This window comes from Salmo salar, chromosome ssa13, assembly GCF_905237065.1.
Source record: "Salmo salar chromosome ssa13, Ssal_v3.1, whole genome shotgun sequence".
Lineage (NCBI taxonomy): Eukaryota > Metazoa > Chordata > Actinopteri > Salmoniformes > Salmonidae > Salmo > Salmo salar.
Genome location: NC_059454.1, coordinates 24,024,480 through 24,041,586, shown reverse-complemented (window position 1 = coordinate 24,041,586; position 17,107 = coordinate 24,024,480). Strand labels below are relative to the sequence as shown.

Here is a 17,107-nt window from a genome sequence, read left to right as displayed (position 1 = left end):
ATGAAATAAATAATTTGCCTGATCCGCCGATCGAGGCAGTACAGATAGAGGAGGGAAATTAAGTAGCCCGCAGCAGCGCTTTGAGAAGCAAATTAGTTGAGATGAATATGACCACTAGCAGCGATCAACCAGACAGCAGCCAGCCAACAGTGGCTTTTATTCCACATGTCTCAAATAAACTTGTACATGATTTGATTTGCCCAAATTGTCTGAACACTGGACTGAAAATCACCATAGACTTCACCAACCAGTGATTCTGTAATTCTGTCATGATAGATTGTGAAGGTGATTGTGATGCATTTAGGAGTGTTCATATTTCCGTCCAGCTGCAGGAGTGCTCCAGGGGAAATGTGGCATTTGATATAAATGTGAGGATGGTTCTTCTAGACCACAAACTTGGACTTGGTTATGCAGCTCTAAGGAAAATAAGCAAAGTCCTAGGGATTCCTTCCTTGCGTCTCAGCTCATATCAGAGACATGAGAGGAGAATGACAGGTAAATAAAAAGAGAGAGTGGCCCATTATTGACAGGTGACTTGCTGTGTATAAATATTATTTATTTCCTTGTTCCAGCAAATGTATTCAAAGTTAATAAAACAGAGTGATAGGAAAACATAACTATACAATGAGCCTGTCACATAGGCCTACAGTGTCATAGGGCTGTAGCCTAATGTGATTAGTGAGAAATTAGCTTTATGTAAAGTAAATACATGCTGATATGCTCATATTTAGTCCTGCAGTTATGTCTGTAATGTCGACAGACATAATAAGTACTTTTTCCAACCCACTTTAGTTGCAGAGATTCAGAGAGAGCTGCAAAGATAATTAGAAGAGCAGATATAGAGCCAGACATAGCAGTTGCTGAAGGAGGATGAGGATGCCATCATAGACATTAATGTATCCTTCGATGGCACTTGGCACAAGAGAGGATCCGCTTCCAACTATGGGATAGGTGTATGCATTGGTGCTGGTACCAGCGAGCCATAGAAAATTGTGAAAATCCACCCCGTCACAAAAACCTTGGGAGGCCATACATTTTGTAATAGAAAGGTTGCACAGAAAATGGTACCTGTATATCATAGGATGTCAAATGATAATGTCCTCAAAAGAATGTAGCACGGAGGAACCCAGAATGCAAATGAATGTCCGAACTCTGTAATATGGTCGCAATGCCCCAAAACTGTCTTCGTGGGCAAAAGGCGCATTGACGAAGCATCCAGTATGGCAGTAGCCACGTTCAATGAGGGAGCCACTACTATAACAAATGTGATGAACAAATTGTGCATTGACAGCACTTTGGTGACACTGGAGCAATCAGAGAGGAGTTGTGAGAGCTGATGCTGCTTCAATGGAGTGTGCCAAACATAGGCGCAGTTCTCATGACACAGTCAAGAAAGTAAAGCATCCCCAGCAACAACTCAGGGCCTTACATATGAGGCAGGCATAGCTGATTAATGTTCTGCACATTTCAACAGCCATATAAAATCCTTGCATGTGACAGATTGAGCAAAGTGATATGAGAATTTGCCCAACAGACCAGTATTCAAAGCATATGCTCTATTGCTTGAAACATATTTTACATTTCAGTCATTTAGCAGACACTCTTATCCAGAGCGACTTACAGTAGTGAATGCATACATTTCATGCATTTTTACTGGCCCCCGTGGGAATCAAACCCACAACCCTGGCGTTGCACACACCATGCTCTACCAACTGAGCCACAGGGAAGCTACAACAAATGTGTTAAACGTGCTAATGTATTTGTAAAAGGTATATTTCATGTTTATTTGTCAGTTTAGAAGTGATATATGAATAAGAGTTTAATTAATGTGACATAAATGGTCATATTTATGGAAAGTACATTTTAACTGCATTAGCCTACCTTTATCGTCCATTTTCTCAAAATGACATGTTCCCTGTGCGCCAATTCATTTTTCTCCGTCTTCAAAGGACGTACATTCTCATTATTCCACACCCATGTTCTTATGTCTTATAGTCAGACTTTTACAGAGGATTTTTTTAATATCTTGTGTCGTTTTGATTTTAAGTGTCATTGTATGTGTAAATATAAGCAAAATATGCATCCATCATACATGTGAATAGTGTTTTTTAAATCATTCCATGAAATGACAATATTTTGATAAACTGATCTGTAAAAGTCTGACCATTGAGTGTCTTATCACAAAACAAAAACAAAAACATTCTGCCTTGAAGCAATGTGTTGAAAAACAGATTCTCGTAATATGCAAATTAGCGCACATTTAAGGATGGTTTGCCTAATTTGCATATGTAAATGTTCAAATAAATAACATTTGTAATACAATATTATCTTATTTATGTATACTTTCAACTGGTAAAGTTTCAGTCTGATGAGAGTAAAGGGGGGGGGGGAAAAATCCCTATTTTCCTGTGGTGCCTGGCCATAACATAAAATCAACAGTGTAATGATTGGATTCAGTCTTGTCAGGTGAACTGTTGTGTCCTCACCTTTTAGTCTAATAATCCTCCCATAATCTCCCAACTGTTTCCTTTCAATTGCTACCATTGTTATGCATTTTCATATTTCTTCTGTAAGAAACATTTCAATTTAGCCCAATCCATATAAGCCAAGTTCCACGAAGTGTAAAGGGTTAACATGCTACCCTCCTCCTCCTCCTCCTCCTTGCAGATAAAGAGTGAGTACAGTATGTGTACTTTCTTTGAACTTGTTTCCTCCCTCTGTCTGTCCAGGTATTCTAAGCTGGCCGACCCAGCTGAGTGGCTGTCCATCAACACCACCAACGGTCAGATCGTCACCACGGCAACCCTGGACAGAGAGTCCATCTACGTCAAAAACAACATTTACGAAGCCACCTTCCTCGCAGTTGATAACGGTGAGACTGTGTCCACTGTGTGTGTGTGTGTGTCAGAAAGAGATGACAGAGAGAAAGAAGAGATGATATGCAGATGAAAAAGGTGGTCCCAGCGGGGTTGAGCAGAGACATAACTAAAGCTGAGTTAGAGCGGAAACTCTTGGTTACCAAGAGCTAGTCATGCTGTATCGATCCGTTGTCCTTTCTTTTCTCGCTCCACCTCTCCTCTCTTTTCCTCCTTTCTTCCTTTCTCCTCTGCCCATGGCATTGAGTGTGGGACATCCAGTTTGTTCTGCCTCCCAGTCGAAGCTCAAGCTTAACCGAGCACAAACTCAATCACAGCAAACAAAAACACTATTTTTTTCTCATGCGGAAGCAAACCGAGTACTTTCCCCCTCCCAAAGTGCCTTATCAGTGACATGCAGTGCATTGGTGTGTTTACCTAAAGTTGGGACGACTTTGAAGTATGATTGACATTGCTTGTGTGTGTGTGTGTGTGTGTGTGTGTGTGTGTGTGTGTGTGTGTGTGTGTGTGTGTGTGTGTGTGTGTGTGTGTGTGTGTGTGTGTGTGTGTGTGTGTGTGTGTGTGTGTGTGTGTGTGTGTGTGTGTGTGTGTGTGTGTGTGTGTGTGTTAACAGTGATTGACAACTTCAGAGACCATGACGTGTACTTCCCGTGTTGTTTTCTGCAGCACAGGGGGGCATTAGACAGCAAACCCATTAGGGCTGACACGCTCCCTTAATTTCCATGCCTCCGCTCGCTATTTCTCTTTTTCTCTCCTTTCCTTTCCCTTCTCTTTTTCCATTTCTTCTTCTCTGTCCCTGTCTCTCTACTTGCACACTTTTTCAAAGCCCTCTGACCCTATGAAAGTTCCTTGTGAGGTGTTGTCTCTGCACTACGCTTCTGTATTCACCTCTGTCTCTTCCTTCTCATTGTGTAGATCACAGTTTTAGGTGCGCCACCAGTGGTATTATTGGGAAATTGTGGCTGCGTGTGTGTGTGTGTGTGTGTGTGTGTGTGTGTGTGTGTGTGTGTGTGTGTGTGTGTGTGTGTGTGTGTGTGTGTGTGTGTGTGTGTGTGTGTGTGTGTGTGTGTGTGTAGGGGGAATGTCTGCAGTGATAAAGTGAGAGGGATTATGGAAGCGCTGGGGGTGGAGGGAAGAAGGGAGGATGAGAGGAGGCAGAAAGAGAAAGCGGGGGTACAGTATTTAGGAGAGAAACACAGTCAGAGAGAGCTAACATATTATCATGGCTGTCACCACCAAATCACCTACATAAACATCTGTTTTAACCCGCCTATGGATTTGTTTATTTCTTCTTTAAAGAACATAAGGGAGGCTTGCTAGAAGTCCTTTCTTCACACCTGAAATCTTTAGCTGACATGAAGAAAAAAAACATTATTACAAATCCTTTTGAGGAATTTACACAAACATAATTATTTATTTAGCTGGTTAAAACCCCCATAATTCTCCTATCAGCCTCAGCAAGCTGCTTCCACATGTCCCCCATACATGACTGGGATTAACGAACTAAACCGCCAGACAGGAGAACTAAACCCTCCAGACGGGAACTAAACCGCCAGACAGGGGAACTAAACCACCATACAGGGGAACTAAACCGCCAGACAGGGGAACTAAACCCTCCAGACGGGAACTAAACCCTCCAGATGGGAACTAAACCCTCCAGACGGGAACTAAACCGCCAGACAGGGGAACTAAACCCTCCAGACGGGAACTAAACCCTCCAGACGGGAACTAAACTGCCAGACAGGGGAACTAAACCGCCATACAGGGGAACTAAACCCTCCAGACGGGAACTAAACCCTCCAGACAGTGGAACTAAACCGCCATACAGGGGAACTAAACCGCCAGACAGTGCAACTAAACCGCCAGACAGTGGAACTAAACCGCCATACAGGGGAACTAAACCGCCAGACAGTGGAACTAAACCGCCATACAGGGGAACTAAACCGCCATACAGGGGAACTAAACCCTCCAGACGGGAACTAAACCCTCCAGACAGTGGAACTAAACCGCCATACAGGGGAACTAAACCGCCAGACAGTGCAACTAAACCGCCAGACAGTGGAACTAAACCGCCATACAGGGGAACTAAACCGCCATACAGGGGAACTAAACCGCCAGACAGTGGAACTAAACCGCCATACAGGGGAACTAAACCGCCATACAGGGGAACTGAACCGCCATACAGGGGAACTGAACCGCCAGACAGGGGAACTGAACCGCCAGACAGGGGAACTGAACCGCCAGACAGGGGAACTGAACCGCCAGACAGGGGACCTAAATCATCAGAAAGGGGACAGTAAACCGCCAGACAGGGGACAGTAAACCGCCAGACAGGGGAACTAAACCCTCCAGACGGGAACTAAACCCTCCAGACGGGAACTAAACCCTCCAGACGGGAACTAAACCGCCAGACAGGGGAACTAAACCCTCCAGACGGGAACTAAACCCTCCAGACAGTGGAACTAAACCGCCATACAGGGGAACTAAACCGCCAGACAGTGCAACTAAACCGCCAGACAGTGGAACTAAACCGCCATACAGGGGAACTAAACCGCCATACAGGGGAACTAAACCGCCATACAGGGGAACTAAACCGCCAGACAGGGGAACTGAACCGCCAGACAGGGGACCTAAATCATCAGACAGGGGAACTAAACCGCCATACAGGGGAACTAAACCGCCAGACAGGGGAACTAAACCGTCATACAGGGGAACTAAACCGCCATACAGGGGAACTAAACCGCCATACAGGGGAACTAAACCGCCAGACAGTGGAACTAAACCGCCAGACAGTGGAACTAAACCGCCAGACAGTGGAACTAAACCGCCAGACAGTGGAACTAAACCGCCAGACAGTGGAACTAAACCGCCATACAGTGGAACTAAACCGCCATACAGTGGAACTAAACCGCCAGACAGTGGAACTAAACCGCCATACAGGGGAACTAAACCGCCATACAGGGGAACTAAACCGCCAGACAGTGGAACTAAACCGCCATACAGGGGAACTAAACCGCCATACAGGGGAACTAAACCCTCCAGACGGGAACTAAACCCTCCAGACAGTGGAACTAAACCGCCATACAGGGGAACTAAACCGCCAGACAGTGCAACTAAACCGCCAGACAGTGGAACTAAACCGCCATACAGGGGAACTAAACCGCCATACAGGGGAACTAAACCGCCAGACAGTGGAACTAAACCGCCATACAGGGGAACTAAACCGCCATACAGGGGAACTGAACCGCCATACAGGGGAACTGAACCGCCAGACAGGGGAACTGAACCGCCAGACAGGGGAACTGAACCGCCAGACAGGGGAACTGAACCGCCAGACAGGGGACCTAAATCATCAGAAAGGGGACAGTAAACCGCCAGACAGGGGACAGTAAACCGCCAGACAGGGGAACTAAACCCTCCAGACGGGAACTAAACCCTCCAGACGGGAACTAAACCCTCCAGACGGGAACTAAACCGCCAGACAGGGGAACTAAACCCTCCAGACGGGAACTAAACCCTCCAGACAGTGGAACTAAACCGCCATACAGGGGAACTAAACCGCCAGACAGTGCAACTAAACCGCCAGACAGTGGAACTAAACCGCCATACAGGGGAACTAAACCGCCATACAGGGGAACTAAACCGCCATACAGGGGAACTAAACCGCCAGACAGGGGAACTGAACCGCCAGACAGGGGACCTAAATCATCAGACAGGGGAACTAAACCGCCATACAGGGGAACTAAACCGCCAGACAGGGGAACTAAACCGTCATACAGGGGAACTAAACCGCCATACAGGGGAACTAAACCGCCATACAGGGGAACTAAACCGCCAGACAGTGGAACTAAACCGCCAGACAGTGGAACTAAACCGCCAGACAGTGGAACTAAACCGCCATACAGTGGAACTAAACCGCCATACAGTGGAACTAAACCGCCAGACAGTGGAACTAAACCGCCATACAGGGGAACTAAACCGCCATACAGGGGAACTAAACCGCCATACAGGGGAACTAAACCGCCATACAGGGGAACTAAACCGCCATACAGGGGAACTAAACCACCAGACAGGGGAACTAAACCGCCATACAGGGGAACTGAACCGCCAGACAGGGGAACTGAACCGCCAGACAGGGGAACTAAACCGCAATACAGGGGAACTGAACCGCCAGACAGGGGAACTGAACCGCCAGACAGGGGAACTGAACCGCCAGACAGGGGAACTGAACCGCCAGACAGGGGAACTGAACCGCCAGACAGGGGACCTAAACCGCCAGAAAGGGGACAGTAAACCGCCAGACAGGGGACTGTAAACCGCCAGACAGGGGAACTAAACCGCCAGACAGGGGACCTAAATCATCAGACAGGGGACCTAAACCGCCAGAAAGGAGACAGTAAACCGCCAGACAGGGGAACTGAACCGCCAGACAGGGGACCTAAACCATCAGACAGGGGACCTAAACCGCCAGAAAGGGGACAGTAAACCGCCAGTCAGGGGACAGTAAACCGCCAGACAGGGGAACTGAACCGCCAGACAGGGGACAGTAAACCGCCAGACAGGGGACTGTAAACCGCCAGACAGGGGAACTGAACCGCCAGACAGGGGACCTAAATCATCAGACAGGGGACCTAAACCGCCAGAAAGGAGACAGTAAACCGCCAGACAGGGGAACTGAACCGCCAGACAGGGGACCTAAACCATCAGACAGGGGACCTAAACCGCCAGAAAGGGGACAGTAAACCGCCAGTCAGGGGACAGTAAACCGCCAGACAGGGGAACTGAACCGCCAGACAGGGGACTGTGAACCACCAGACAGGGGACCTAAACCGCCAGAAAGGGGACAGTAAACCGCCAGACAGGGGAACTGAACCGCCAGACAGGGGACTGTGAACCACCAGACAGAGGACTGTGAACCACCAGAAAGGGGACAGTAAACTGCCAGACAGGGGACACTAAACCGCCAGACAGGGAACAGTGAACCGCCAGAGAGGGAAACCCTTCCGGTCTTGCGTGCGTGCGTATGCACACAAAAGCAATGTGATGTGTGTCTTACCACTGTTCCAATAGAGAACATACAGACACAGTATGCAGTGAAGTGAGAACATAGTATCCACAGAGTTGATGAAAGGAGAACATACAGTATGGTAGCTGCCTGGTTTACACAGTGGTCATCATAGTATTGGAGACAAGTACTGAACAAGAGCCAACGTTGAGATGATAATCCCCATTTTACCTTTATTTAACTAGGCAGGTCAGTTACAAACAAATTCTTATTTTCAATGACGGCCTAGGAACAGTGAGTTAACTGCCTTGTTCAGGGGCAGAACGACAGATTTGTACCTTGTCAGCTCAGGGATTTGAACTTGCAACCTTTCAATTGCTAGTCCAACGCTCTAACCACAAGGCTACCCTGCCGCCTCATTTAATATATGGGGATTATCATCTCAACGTTGGCTCTTGTTCAGTACTAGTCTCCAATACTATGATGACCATATTCACCAACAACAGAGGTGGGTTATGAGCTGGTAACTGATGTAAATGATCATGACTGCAGGATATCCTTAATATAACCCACATTTTTACTTTTATTCTCTGCTTTAGGGGTTTCCGTGGCCTACTCCCAGTTAGCCTTAACAGGAGAGTAATAAATTTATCTTCCTCTGGTACCCCTCTCCCTCCTCTCTCTTTCTCTCTCCCGCTCCTCTGTAGTACTTTTTATCTCACTCTCCCCTCCTTCTCCATCTTTGTCAAATGTCTTGCACTGTTGCCATGTTTAATTGCCAGATCTGTGAGCTTTACATAAATCTTTGGTAAATGACAGAGCTCTTATCTCCATCCCGGGCTTGGTTCTGGGACACTTCCCCACTAACCATTGGCTGAGCCAGCGGGGCGTAGCAGGGAAATTACTCCTAATTGGAGTCAGCAAGGGTCACCGGCCCCCTGACAAACACTCTCAATAAACAGCATTGAGCTGATAGTACTGCTGCACACAGTCTCTCTCTCTCTCATTAAGACGGAGACAGACAGTCTCTAACTTTCTTTCTTTTTGACACACACATTACTCTCTTTTTCTCTAGTATCCTCTATCTATTCCTCTGTATTACACATTTGGACTTTTTCTCTTTCCTCTTGCTGTACTTTGTTGTTCTGTCTCTCTGATTGCTGAAGGCCTTTTCTCTCTTCCTTCTTTCCCTGACATCTAAATGTTATGTGGCCATGTTCCATTGGTTCACTCAATCAAAAAAAATGGCCTTCATATTGTGTATGTATACATTTACACACACACACACACACACACACACACACACACACACACACACACACACACACACACACACACACACACACACACACACACACACACACACACACACACACCTCAGAGAAAATATCCACAGACTGTTTTAATAACAACAACAGTAACAATAACGCCTTCCCTTACCTCATCTCCCCCTCTCCTCTCCTCCACTCTTCCCCTCTCCTGCCTCTTCTTCCACTCTCTCTCTTCCATCCTCTTCTCCTCCTCCACTTTCCCCCTCTCCTGTCCTCCTCCCAGGCTCTCCCATGGCCAGCGGTACAGGAACCCTCCAGATCTATCTGATAGATGTGAATGACAACGCTCCATCTCTGCTGCCCCGCGAGTCTCAGATCTGTGAGCGCATCAACCGCAACGCCGGCATCAACATCACGGCTGCAGACTCAGACACGGACCCCAACGTAGGACCCTTTGTATTCGAGCTGCCCACCTTCCCCGCCAGCATACGACGCAACTGGACTGTGTCACGTCTCAACGGTGAGGGGACCGCCAGATGTAGATTGGGGGGGGGTGTTCTGATATTGGGTATTAACAGTGTGTCTCTCCCCTCCCCTTCCCAGGTGACTATGCCCGGTTGAGTTTGCGGATCCAGTATCTGAAGCCTGGGGTGTATGAGGTGCCTGTGATTGTGAGCGACTCGGGGAACCCTCCTCTCTCCAACAGGTCCGTTATAAAGGTCAAGGTGTGTCCGTGTGATGAGAACGGAGACTGCACCCTGGTCGGGGCTGTGGCTGCCGCTGGACTGGGGACTGGAGCCATCATAGCCATACTCATCTGTATCATCATACTGCTCAGTGAGTATACTGACTGGACATCGTAGATAGACACAAACTCTTTTTCTTGTATTCACAAGCACACACAAAGAATACACATACACACCTGCCATACCTCCAGACGCTTCACTTAGATTCACTTAGAGCCATCACCTTCTTATTAACAACAAATCGGGTTCACCGCTGTTAGAGAGTATAGAAAGAGACTAGGTTTGTCAGAGTTTACATCAGTTTACTCAAGTTCAGTTTTCATTTGAGTGTAAACATTCTTTTCAATTGTGATTGATCGCATTGACTGAAAGTGTTGAAAATACGCTAAAAACATCCCAAATACATCATCTATACAGCTAAAAACAACAATACAATGTAAAAACAAGTTGACATTCAGGTTAAAGAAAGTGTGCTTTCTCAATGTACAGTTGAAGTCGGAAGTTTAAATACACCTTAGCCAAGTACATTTAAACTCAGTTTTTCACAATTCCTGACATTTAATCCTAGTAAAAAATTCCCTGTCTTAGGTCAGTTAGGATCACCACTTTATTTTAAGAATGTGAAATGTCAGAATAATAGTAGAGAGAATTATTTCTTTTAATCTTTTATTTATTTCATCACATTTCCAGTGGGTTATCATTGTAAATAAGAATTTGTTCTTAACTGACTTGCCTAGTTAAATAAAGGTTAAATAAAAATATATATTTTTTAAGATTATGCATATTGGGTCCGGTTGGGAAAGCCCCAGGTTCATTTCAGAATGGGTCCAACTTTTTGGACCCGTGAAGATCTCTACCTGTAGCTACCACTACCTCCTCCTCCCTACACACAATACATCAGATCCCTCCTTATGATCACATGGTATATTAAACCACCTTTCATACCAGATGCTGAAGAGGGTAATGATTTGCTGTTCTCTCGTTTGGGCCTTTACCATGCAGTAAACACAATAGCATACAGGTTGTATTGTAGATGAATGCCTAGCTGGCCACCAGAATGTGTTCTCTCTGAGTTGGTGACCCCATGGGTTTTATTATTGGGTTCTGTCAGACAGGGGTTTTAATGTGGAGTTGTCTTGCTGAGGTGCTGCTGGTGGTTTGTTTTGTGGCTGTGTGGTGTGTGCTCATTTACATCGTGGGTTTCGCTCCTGTGTATAGTGGTACAGTCCTATGCTCTACAAATGTGTCGTTTTTTGTGTGGTTGTGTGTTTTGCAGTCGGCCTTTAAGTGTGTTGTTAAAGGTGTGTTGGTTGTGTATATTGCCGTAGGCCTATAATGTGGTTTAAGTGTTTTGTAGTAGAAGTGTTTTAATAAGGGTTTATTGGTTGTGTGTTTTGCAGTTGAAGGGTATTCTTTAATGTGTGTTCATTGTGTGTTTTGCAGTATTATTGTGTTGTTAGAGGTGTTTTGTGTGTGTGTGTGTGTGTGTGTGTGTGTGTGTGTGTGTGTGTGTGTGTGTGTGTGTGTGTGTGTGTGTGTGTGTGTGTGTGTGTGTGTGTGTGTTGTGTGGTGTTCCAGGTATGGTGCTAGTGTTTGTGGTGTGGATGAAGCGTAGAGAGAAGGAGAGGCAGACCAAACAGCTGCTGATCGACCCAGAGGACGATGTCAGAGATAACATTCTGAAATACGACGAGGAAGGAGGGGGAGAGGAGGACCAGGTACACACGCACACACACACTGAGAGACACACTCAGAGACACACGCACACACACACACACACACACACACTGAGAGACTAACACATACAGAGACACACACTGAGAGACACACACACAAATACAGACTTATAAACATATACATGTATGTTTACAGTATACAGTGCCTTCGGAAAGTATTCAGACCCCTTCACTTTTTCCACATTTTATTAGGTTACAGCCTTATTCAAAAATTGCTATAATATTTTTTTTTGGTCATCAATCTACACACAATACCTCATAATGACAAAGCAAAGCAGGTTTTTATCAATTTTAGCAAATTAAATGTATGAAAAAAATAAAATGAACATGTACGTACTGTAAGTATTCCGACCCTTTACTCAGTACTTTGTTGAAGCACCTTTGGCAGCGATTACAGCCTCAAGTCTTCTTGGGTATGATGCTACAAGCTTGGCACACCTTTATTTCGGGAGTTTCTCCCATTCTTCTCTGCAGATCCTCTCAAGTTCTGTCAGGTTGGATGGGGAGCGTTGCTGCACAGCTATTTTCAGGTCTCTCCCGAGATGTTCGATCGGGTTCAAGTCCGGGCTCTGGCTGGGCCACTCAAGGACATTCAGAGACTTGTCCCGAAGCCAGTCCAGCATTGTCTTGGCTGTGTCCTTAGGGTCGTTGTACTGTTGGAAGGTGAACCTTCTCCCCAGTCTGAGGTCCTGAGCACTCTGGAGCAGGTTTTCATCAAGGATCTCTCTGTACTTTGCTCCGTTCATCTTTACCTCGATGCTGACTGGTCTCCCAGTGGCTGCCGTTGAAAAACATCCCCACAATATAATGCTGCCACCACCATGCTTCATGTTAGCGGTGGTGCCAGGTTTCCTCCAGACATGACGCTAGGCATTCAGGCCAAAGTGTTGAACCTTGGTTTCATCAGACCAGAGAATCTTGTTTCTTATGGTCTGAGAGTCTTTTAGGTTCCTTTTGGCAAACTCCAAGCAGGCTGTCATGTGCCTTTTACCAAGGTGTGGCTTCTGTCTGGCCACTCTACCATAAAGGCCTGATTGGTGGAGTGCTGCAGAGATGGTTGTCCTTCTGAAAGATTCTCCCATCTTCACAGTGGAACTCTAGAGCTCTGTCGGAGTGACCATCGTGTTTTTGGTCACTTCCCTGACCAAGGCCCTTCTCCCCCAATTGGTCAGTTTGGCCGGGCGGCCAGCTCTAGGAAGAGTCTTGGTCGTTCCAAACTTCTTCCATTTAGGAATGATGGAGGCCACTGTGTTCTTGGGGACCTTCAATGCTTCAGAAATGTCTTGGTTCCCTTCCCCCAGATCTGAGCCTCGACACAATCCTGTTTCGGAGCTCTACGGACAATTTCTTCGACCTCATGGCTTGGTTTTTGCTCTAACATGCACTGTAAACTGTGGGACCTTTATATAGACAGGTGTGTGCCTTTCCAAATCATGTTCAATCAATTGAATTTACCACTGGTGGACTCCAATCAAGTTGTAGAAACATCTCAAGGATGATCAATGGTAACAGGATGCACCTGAGCTCAATTTCAAGTCTCACAGCAAAGGGTCTGAATACTTATATAAATAAGTTGTATTTTATTTTGTATTCGTATACATGTGAAAACATTTCTCAAATCCTGTTTTTGCTTTGTCATTATGGGGTATTGTGTGTAGATTACTGAGGATTTTTTTTTATTTAATACATTTTAGAATAAGACTGTAATGTAGCAAAATGTTGAGTGATCTGAATACACATATATATTACACATACACCCACAAACACTGAGTGCAAGTTAGTTATGTCTTGAGGTTGACTGTATCATCTGTCTGTGTGTGTCTCTGTGCAGGACTATGACCTAAGCCAGCTGCAGCAGCCTGACTCTCTGGAGCACATCATCAGTAAGCCCCTGGGGGTACGGAGGGTGGACGAGCGCCCCATCATCCCTGAGTCCCAGTATCCCATCCGGCCTGCGGTCCCCCACCCTGGAGATATCGGGGACTTCATCAACGAGGTGAGGGGGGCAACCAGGGGTCATAGTATTGTTTTGTTTATTTCTTTATCAAGATACCGTTTAGTCCGTCAGCACTTTTCTACTTGGGATCTGACACAAACACAGACACAATTCCACATACAAGGCACAATGACTAACCTACAATACACAACTACAAACACTCAACATGAGACATTGAAATAAAAAAGGAAGACATCTGTAAATATGTGGAGGTGCATATACTGTGTACCTCCTTATTTCTAAGATACATTTGATGCACCTTCTGTTTCAGGTAAATGTGTGAGATCTGAGGATAATATTGCATAAATGTCGGCATTTTCTGCGTGCTGTTTGTTTATAGGCTTCAATCCTCTGAGCTCTGGCAACAGTGGAGATGGAGATTACCTGACAGCTGTTATCACACACACACACACATACATGCACGCACACATGCGTGTGTACGTAACCCCAATTTAAACGCACTCGTGCAAGAAGGCTTTGACTGACAGGCGGCGTGACAACATGTTCACACTTGAGAAGTATTGGCAGCTTTTCAGCTTTGATCCATCCTGCCTACACACACATATACACACACACACACACACACACACACACACACACACACACACACACACACACACACACACACACACACACACACACACACACACACACACACACACACACACACACACACACACACACACACACACACACTGATCTCGCTCCAGCAGTCTGGCAAAACACAAACACATGGTGGCTCGGCTGCCCACTGTATCCTCCTCCTTGGGGATTCTACATCCCTGCCAATGACATCACTCTGTCACTCCCAATATATTGCCTGTATGCCAACATTTCTCATCTCCTCTATGGTGTTTCCTTAGCCTGTGTATGTTATCTTACTGAAAGCCTACCCTCCTCTGGCTCTATATAGTACTATACACTAACCTTGCTAATCCTGTTGGCCTTTGCTGTGATGCTTCTTCAGCCTGTGCTCTATTAACATGTAAACAGCCTAACCAGCTCTGCTACGGTGAGTAAAATGTTCAGAGTGAGGTGTTCTCTCATTTGTGTCTGGAAGTAGCTAGCTAGCAAGCTAGTTTGGGTGCTTGGTTGGGACAAGCATGCATTGGCAGGCAAGGTGCAGAAGGACGAGTAGGCTACAATTCCCCATTGTTTATCAGTGCAATTTTGATGGCCAACTAGCTGTAAAAGTTTGAGAGGGTTTATCTAATGTTCCTTCGTTATATTTTAGCTCATCTTGCTCTGGCTAGCATTAGTTGTTGACCTTGTTGTTGTTGATGTGCATGACTGAGGGAGAGAAAGCCTACCCTTTCATGGTAGTTTGATCGATAGCACTGTAAAGTTCCCAAATGTAAGAGGACTCCGTGGGATTTACATATTTGCAGAAATCCATTCAGGTGTATTTTGTGGCTTTTGGCAAATGCGTTGTAATGATCTAAAGTCACGCTGTTGCTACTACCTGTAAACACACAGTCCAGTTCAAAGTGAATGATGGCAGGACCATGTGGCAAATGACTTGTTTTCATAAAGGCCTACAGTAGCTCTGATTGGCTATAGCGCACTGGTAGACGCTATATTGGTATTCTTCCTAGGGGTGTATATGAACAGATTTTAATATTGCTAAAATGCTGTCAGTTCCACTTTAACCCCCCTCCCTCCCTACAGGTCAGCCTGTTTACTATTAACTCCTCTCTCTATCTCCCTCCAGGGTTTGCGGGCGGCAGACAACGACCCCACGGCCCCTCCATATGACTCCCTCCTGGTGTTTGACTACGAGGGCAGTGGCTCCACGGCTGGCTCCGTCAGCTCCCTCAACTCCTCCAGCACAGGGGACCAGGACTACGACTACCTCAACGACTGGGGCCCCCGCTTTAAGAAGCTGGCCGATATGTATGGGGGAGGGGAAGATGACTAGGGCCACAGGGGGCCTGGTCAAAGATCAACTTCCCCAATCCACCCTACTCAGCTGGTCTGCCATGCTCTCTATGTCTTTACAACCTTGGTGGGGTCCTCAGATCTCCAACTTTAATACACACCTCACACACACACACCAACCAACTGAACTGACCTAGCAACAGACCAATCAATTAAGCAACCGCCATAGTGGACTGTGCAACAAGGCAGCTTTGGGTCCTACTGTACTGTACTGTACTGTACTATACTGAGCCCTCTGCTGCTCCAAGACTGTCTAAGACTGAAACTTATGCTCTCCAGGTTTTTTGGTAGATTATGGGGTTGGTTACTTTTGTTGTGTGTTTTTTATTTTTTTTATTATTTTTTATTATCTCTTGCTGTCTTCTCTGTCCTTAAAAGCAAGCTATTTTCTGGTGTTGGGAGGCCATTGGCTCCCCATTTCCGCATCAGCCCCCAGCCGTCCCTTTGCAGATAGTCCAAGCTGCATATTGTGTGACGGGGAAGAAAAGAAAGAGAAACACAGAATGTCAATTCTTTCTTCTGCGTGGAAGGCCCTGGTTTAATCTCTCTGAACTTTGAATTCCATAGAACAGAAGCACTGTTGTTTAAGAAGTGCCTTCAGTGGTGCGTATTATGTCTGACTCTCGCTATCTCAGGATTGGTTCCCATTTTCTGGGCTAACGTGGGGCACCGCCCCCTTATAACCCCTCACATTAGAAATCTGACCTTCACGTCCAACTTCCTGTGTGTCATGTCCATCACCCTGTCATGCAACATGGACAGACACAGGAGAAGTTGCAGAGGGATTTGCCTTTGGGGGTGAGGGGGTATCAGGAGAGAGAGTGCTCTGTACAAAGACATACATTACCAGTCAAATTTTTGGACCCACCGACTCATTCAAGGGTTTTTCTTTAGGTATTTTCTACATTGTAGAATAATAGTGAAGACATAACAAATATGAGAACACATATGGAATCATGTAGTAACCAAAAAAGTGCTAAACAAAACAAAATATATTTTATATTTGAGATTCTTCAAAGTAGCCACTCTTTGCCTTGATGACAGGTTTCGAGCGCCAGAGAGGGTAGGCACCAGAGAGGGGAAGAGGTAGCAGGTGTGACAGATGGAGTGCTGCATCAGATGACCTGGCCTCCACAATCACCCGCGTCCACAATCAACCAACTCAACCCAATTGAGATGGTTTGGGATGAGTTGGACCGCAGAGTGAAGGAAAAGCAGCTAATAAGTGCTCAGCATATGTGGGAACTCAAGACTGTTGGAAAAGCATTCCAGGTGAAGCTGGTTGAGAGAATGCCAAAAGTGTGCAAAGCTGTCATCAAGGCCTAGAATGCCAGCATCCCGGAGTTTCCTCTTCACTGTTGACGTTGAGACTGGTGTTTTGCGGGTACTGTTTAATGAAGCTGCCAGTTGAGGACTTGTGAGGCGTCTGTTTCTCAAACTAGACACTCTAATGTACTTGTCCTCTTGCTCAGTTGTGCACTGGGGCCTCCCACTCCTCTTTCTATTCTGGTTAGAGCCAGATTGCACTGTTCTGTGAAG

At 46.0% G+C, this 17,107-nt stretch overlaps 1 protein-coding gene across 1 annotated transcript in view; it reads left to right on the top strand.

Annotated features, from left to right (window-relative positions):
• Positions 1-16,626, top strand: part of LOC106566735 (cadherin-4) — a 512,548-nt gene extending 495,922 nt beyond the window's left edge. The window contains exons 12-17 of the mRNA XM_014135075.2: positions 2,730-2,872; positions 9,436-9,672; positions 9,756-9,989; positions 11,477-11,616; positions 13,466-13,630; positions 15,342-16,626. Of these exons, the coding sequence (XP_013990550.1) occupies positions 2,730-2,872; positions 9,436-9,672; positions 9,756-9,989; positions 11,477-11,616; positions 13,466-13,630; positions 15,342-15,548 (1,126 nt within the window). The 3' untranslated portion in view covers positions 15,549-16,626. The remainder of the gene's footprint in view (positions 1-2,729; positions 2,873-9,435; positions 9,673-9,755; positions 9,990-11,476; positions 11,617-13,465; positions 13,631-15,341) is intronic.
• The last annotated feature ends 481 nt before the right edge of the window (positions 16,627-17,107 follow it).